Here is a 6,463-nt window from a genome sequence, read left to right as displayed (position 1 = left end):
AAGCTTCGCGTAAATTCTAGGTGTCTCCGTTAGCATACCTAATCCCTGCACCGAGGAAAGGTGGCCTACTGTACTTCGTGGGGAGAGGTCGCGGTCTAGAGAAACTTCCACCTCACCCTCAACTTTGTCCATGACAATTCATCCTCAAACCTCAATCATCTTCTTTGAGTCCGTCGTATTTTCGATTCACGGTCTCTAGCACAGCTCTGGTTCTCCCTTCTGGTTACCGGTTTCCATCGTCTGCTGTCTCTTGCACAATGTTCTAGAGACAAGACTCGTTAATACATCTGATCATCCCCTCCTCTATCGAACCTCACGTTTTTTCAATACCTTTATTTGGCCGCAAGCTTCACTGCTCTCGTAGCCAATTGAACTCGGTGAGTATTTACTACGCAAAGTTCTTGCATAGCATTCCCAATTCGAGTTCCATTGACCCCTTTCTGACATCCCACATCAGTTCATCTGCCACCAATACCGACTCTAGCTAGCTACACCGTTCGAAACACAAACCACGCTTACAATGGCTTCCGAAGCTCCCGCTAACGAGCTCTCTGCTGCTCAGAAGCTCATGCAGAAGCACGCAGAGGCCCCCCATCATGTCACCGTCGAAGATGCACCTGATGAGGACCTTCCCATCCGTTCTCCTGCCGAGGCCTCTAGCTCCGCCGAAGCCCAGGCTCCAGCTCCCAAAGCAGCTCCCAAGCCGACCGCTGCTAAGACTCTCGATACTCAGTCTCATGAGCTGTTCCCTGAGCTCGGTGGTCCCAAAGGTAAGGCTGCCAATGTGGCACCCATCTGGGGAGCTAAGACCGCGAACGGCGCCGCCTCCAACGGTGGCTCTCGTTCGTCTACTCCCGCCTCTGGTGCTGCTACCCCCAACAAGCCATCTATGTTCATTCCTGGCCGCAATGTCGAGTCTGTCACCCTGGATCCCCAGTACATCCTGTCTCGTAGCCAGCTAAAGAGGCCCATCCCTGATATCATCAAGGATCTCAACCGCAAGTCTCGTGCCACCCTCTCAATGAACACCACCGCCAACGGCCGCTACAAGTTTGACGCTACTGGTCCTCAGGATGTCGCTCAACAGGCGATCAAGGATCTGGTCGGTCAGATTGGTACTCGAGTAAGTTTGTGTGCCTCCCATTCGCAAGCTAAACTAATACTTGCTAGACTGCCATCAAAGTTCCTATTCCTCAGTCAGCCCGCGCCCACATTATCGGTAAGGGAGGATCCACGATCAAGGCTCTACAGGAGAAGTCAGGTGCCAAGATTCAGCTCCCCAAAGTCGACGAAAGCAACCCTATCGATGAGGAGGATGACGATGCTACCATTGATGTGACTGTTGAGGGTAATGCCCTCTCTGCCGCTTCTGCTCGAGATGCGATCCTCAAGATTGCTGACGAACGGTCTGCCAATGTCCAGACTAAGGTTCGGGGCATTCCTGCTGCCTTCTATCCCTTCATTGCTGGCCAAGATAATGCATTTGCTCAAGCCCTTGAACAAGACAGTGGTGTGCAGGTTCGCATCCCTCCCCTGCAGGCATACTCTACAGGGCCCGCTGCTGTTACTACCAACCCTGGTGAGCGACCTATCTTCGCCCCTGCGGGCAATGACGATAGCCACATTCAGCTTGCTGGTGATCGAGCTGCAGTGCAAAAGGCTCGCGCCGAAATTGAGCGCCGAGTCGCTCAGCTCCACAGGGAACTTGCTGCCGAGCAGCTGTCTATCCAGCGTGGCCGCCACCAGTTCATCGTGGGCGACCGAGGTGTCCCTGCTGAGCAGTTCTTTGCTGATACCGGCTGCTCCATTCTTCTTCCCACGGATGAAGATGATGACGTTATCACCGTCATTGGACCTGCTGACGAGGTTGCTTCTGGTCTGGAGAAGGCGATGGATCTGGCCATGGGCATGCAGATGTCCAACTTGGACATTGCTCGATTCCACCGCAACGCTCCAGGCGGCGCTGCTGCACATGCTAGCAATGTGACTCGATATCTCCGTCAACGCAAGGAGATCGAGCGCCTGGAAAAGATCTACAACACTCATATCAACACCCCTTTCTCAGAAGGAGGTGCACTTCCTTGGGAACTTTACTCACGCGAGGGTAAGAACGCCATTCGTGCACAGTCTGAGATCACTGGCATCGTCAATGCCCAGCCTCCCTCTCGCATGAGCGCTATCCCCATTGATCCTTTCTTCCACCAGCACCTTCGTAACAACATTTCTCGTCAAGTGAAGGATGACTATGGTGTCCAAGTTGTTGTTCCTGAGGCTTCAGAGGGCAATGTTCCTGTCCTCTTGGTGTTTGAAGGTCCTGATCCCGCAAATGGTCCTTATCAGCTGCCCAGTACTAAGCCAACAGATGCCGAGATCCGTGCCTTTAAGAAGGGGCTCGAGGATGCCCAGAAACACATTCTTGAGCTGATCAACAAGCAGGAAGCTATCACCAGTGCTGAGCTTGATGTTCCTGCCAAATACCATGAAAGACTCAGACGATTCATCAAGAAGGAGCAGGAATCTCGAAAGTCGGACCAGATTCCTGTCCGCGTCTCGAAGAACGGAACTCGCATCACCCTTAGAGGACCTGCTTCTGCTGTCGAGTCCCTTGCTGCTAAGTCCAATGCTTTTGTCGAGCAAGAGAAGGAGGATGAGAAGGAGCGTGGCTTTACGTTGTCCTTCGATTTCCCCCAGAAGTTTGCCAATCACTTAATTGGAAAGGGTGGTAGCAACATTCGTGAGCTTCGAGACCGTTTCGATGTTGAGATTCAAGTCCAAGATGGCAAGGTTGAGCTCAAGGGACCAAAGGCCAAGGCCGAGACTGCTCGCTCCTATATCCAGAGTCTCGCTCGTACATTGGCAGATGAGACAAGTCACACTCTGAAGATTGACCCCAAGTATCATAGGGAGTTGATTGGGGCTCAGGGAAGCCAGATCAATCGGCTGCAGACTCGTTACAAGGTCCATATTTTCTTCCCTCGATCTGCCAAGTCTGCAGACGATGAGCAGTCTAATGTTGATGCCGAAGATGGTGCCAAACCTCGCCGACAGCAAGGTCCTGATGAGGTTATCATCCGAGGTCCCAAGAAGGGTGCTGATGAAGCTCGGGATGAGATCTTTTCTCTTCACAAGTACCTTGAAGAGCATTCCGCTACCGCTACTGTTGCTGTGCAGCAGAAGCAAGTCGGCTCTCTGATTGGACAGGGTGGTTCCGCTCTAGATGAGCTTCGCCAGGCTACTGGTGCTCGTATTGATGTACCTCAAGACCGAGACACCGACATTGTCGAGATTCAGATCAAGGGTACGGCTTCACAGGTCGCCAAGGCCAAGAAGGTTCTTGAGGAGAAGCGAGCTGTCTTCGACGATACTGTAGTCCGAACCCTTGATGTTGATAAGAAGTACCACAAGGCTCTCATTGGAGCTGGCGGTAAGTTTATACCTTTAATGTCTATTCTAACGATAACTAACTGTGACAGGCTCCAACCTTCGGGATATTGTCGTCAAGGCTGGTGGCTCTGATGACCGACGAGAGCTCGCTCGCACCATTCAGTTCCCCAAGCAGGAGGCTGACGGAAATACTATTAAGATTGAGGGTCGCACTGATGTTGTGAACAAGATCGTTGAGCGTATTCAGGAGATTGTGGGTGAGCGTGAGAGCCAGGTCACTGAGATTGTGGATGTTCCCATTGAGAACCACCGTTCACTCATTGGCCGTGGTGGTGATACAAAGCGCCAGCTCGAGTCCAAGTTCACCGTCTCTATCGACGTTCCCCGCCAAGGTGATGGCAAGACTGGCGTCAAGTTGACAGGCCGCCCTGAGAACGTGGCCAAGGCTAAGGAGCACATTCAAGGACTGGTTCAGCAGCAACAGGGTGAGACCATCCAGGTCCCTCGCAACCTTCACCACTCCATTTCCAACGGTGGACAGTTCTTCCGCCAGCTTCGCAACAACTACTCGGTCACTGTTGATCATGCTGGCCAAGCTCTGCCTGCTAAACCTGACTCTTCTACTCGCTCCAACGTCGGCGAACTCCCTCTGATCACTGATGACGACGATGCCACATCCGAGGCACACTCGTGGAAGGTTGTCCAGATTGATGCTGGTGACGATGGTGATTTCCCTTGGGTTCTGCGCGGTTCATCTGAGAACGTAGAGAAGGCCAAGGATGCCATTGCCAAGGCTCTTGAGCAGGCCAAGAAGAATGATGCTACCGGCTATCTGGTTCTCCCAGACCCTCGAACCTACCGACATGTCATTGGTCCCAACGGCTCCAAGGTCAACTCGATCAGAAAGGAGAGCAATTGCAAGATCCAGGTCCCTCGTGACCAGGCCAAGGACGAAGCCATTGAAATTATTGGAACCAAGGATGGAGTTGAGATGGCTAAGAATCTGATTCTTGAAGCTGTGCGAGAGGGCAGCAGCAAGGCCCGGGAGTAATGATTGGGTTGATTTAGCCATTCCTGAACAAATTGCAATGGTATATGGAGTATTCATGGAGAGAATGGATATTCGCTGGGAAAAAGCGTAGTTACCAATTTAATAACAACCAAGAATAATGATGAGATGCCTTGATCTTTCTCAGCTTACCTGACTGGACATATTGCGAAGATGTAGTGACCTACTATCGCAGCTCTATCCGAAAACGAATAAGAGGCTGTATATAGTACATATGGAAATTAAATATGCTAGTTATCACGTGAATGTCTTTACCACAGTTAACACCTTAACAATTAACACACCGCCCTTAACTCTTTATCGCATTGTATTGATATTCATAGAATTGACTTTGCCCACCGCGAATGCCATTTTCCAAGAATTGAGCTGTATTCCATCTAGATGGGTTCGCAATTGTCGCCTGCGACAGCCCCCTGGGACGGAGTCTCAGATCAGGAGCAACTTTTTGTTTTGATCACAGGTGCCAATAGGTTTGCTCAATTGCTCCAGGCTATAGGAAACAACAGCTAATGCAAATCAAGTGGCATCGGTCTCAGTATTGGAGAACGACTGATTGACGATTTCCTCGCTACACGATCTTTGCGCTCCCACCTTATCCTCATCCCCACCACACGATCAAAGTCCAAGTCCTTACAAACGATCCAAACCCTCCGTGATTACGCCAGAAAAGCCGCGCAATCTTCTACAGCACTATGTTCGCGTGTCGGGAGTTCATATCGTTGGGAGGATACCGTTGCGCGAATCCATGTTCTGAGCTTGCAGCTTGACCTATGTGACTTGCGCGGGGTGTACTCTTTCGCAAATGCTTTGTTACGAGGCCCAGTGAGCAACCCTGAGGGGCTGCAGGGCGAATATCTACAAAACGTACGCATTCCAAGGCTGGATACTGTAGTATTCAATGCTGCGTATGGTGGATGGTCAGGGGTCAATTATCCCAAAGCTGTATGGACTATCTTGACCCAGGGGTTGGTGCAGTCTGTTACTTGGCCGAACTTCAAGATGGCTCTCCCTACTGCTCTGTTGAACGAAAAGCGCAACTACAATTATGTGAGTCGGAGGTCCAGCAACTCAAGGATTTCACCCATTGACTGAATGCAGCCTAAGGAACCTTTACTCGGCGAGGTGTTTACAGCGTGTGTTTTTGGTCATTATGTATTGGCCCACGAACTTCTTCCACTACTTAGTCGGCGATTCGAATCCGAAATACCCGGCCGTCTTGTCTGGTCCAGCAGCCTTGAGGCCGTCGACAGTGTTCTCGATATGTCCGACTTCCAGTGCTTCAATGGCAAAGGCCCGTACGAATCCGCCAAACGAGTCACTGACATCCTCTCCCTTACTGCAACTCTTCCTGCCGCCCTGCCATCTTCCAGTCGCTTCTTCACTGCCGACGACCCCAATGAGGCCCGCGATAAACCCATTCGACCGCGCATGTATCTCAGCCACCCGGGTATTGTTGCCAGCACCCTATTCCCAGTTCCCTGGTTTCTTATGTGGGCATATGAACTTGCTCTTCTGATCAGCCGCTGGATTGGTTCGCCCTGGCATAACACAGACAGCTATACCGGTGCCAAATCCCCTGTTTGGATTGCGCTCCAAGAGCAATCTGCGCTTGATGAACTAGGCGCCGAGCGTATTAAGTGGGGGAGCAGCTCCAACCGTCACATGCAGGTTGAAGTTAAGAAGACCGAAGTTGAAGGCTGGGGTTGGGAGGGCAAAGTCGAGGATGCGGCGGCGCTCGAAGCGGACACTGCTGTTGGTGTTTTCAAGAAGACCATCGGGCGAAAGAGAGGCGCTAAAGACGTGACCAAGGAAGATATCGTGAGATTCGAAGAACTGGGCGCAGAATGCTGGCAAAGGATGGAGAGCATGCGACACGAGTGGGAAACCATTCTTGGGGTTAAAAAGGCATAGAGGAAAAGATCCCATCATGGTTAAAGGATCCAATCGGCGTTTAACTAAAAAGGAAATGGGTATATTGCGACAATGACAGGCATAAAACGCCACAGATGA

General features: G+C 51.3%; 2 protein-coding genes across 2 annotated transcripts; both read left to right on the top strand.

Moving 5' to 3' along the window:
* Positions 1 to 520: 520 nt before the first annotated feature.
* Positions 521 to 4,435, top strand: FSUBG_4432 (KH domain protein; the record flags this gene model as incomplete). The annotated part of the gene is made up of 3 exons (XM_036682421.1): positions 521 to 1,123; positions 1,171 to 3,424; positions 3,474 to 4,435. The coding sequence occupies 3 exons, from the start codon at positions 521 to 523 to the stop codon at positions 4,433 to 4,435; spliced, it is 3,819 nt and encodes a 1,272-aa protein (XP_036540048.1).
* A 399-nt stretch (positions 4,436 to 4,834) lies between these two features.
* FSUBG_4431 (ERG27-3-keto sterol reductase) lies at positions 4,835 to 6,364 on the top strand (the record flags this gene model as incomplete). The annotated part of the gene is made up of 4 exons (XM_036682420.1): positions 4,835 to 4,923; positions 4,975 to 5,500; positions 5,552 to 5,586; positions 5,638 to 6,364. The coding sequence occupies 4 exons, from the start codon at positions 4,835 to 4,837 to the stop codon at positions 6,362 to 6,364; spliced, it is 1,377 nt and encodes a 458-aa protein (XP_036540047.1).
* Positions 6,365 to 6,463: the final 99 nt, after the last annotated feature.

The sequence above is a fragment of the Fusarium subglutinans genome (assembly GCF_013396075.1).
Source record: "Fusarium subglutinans strain NRRL 66333 chromosome Unknown NRRL66333_c0000040, whole genome shotgun sequence".
In the NCBI taxonomy this organism is placed as follows: Eukaryota; Fungi; Ascomycota; class Sordariomycetes; order Hypocreales; family Nectriaceae; genus Fusarium; species Fusarium subglutinans.
The sequence above is the reverse complement of the archived record's forward strand: the minus strand, read 5'-3'. Positions and strand labels throughout refer to the sequence as shown.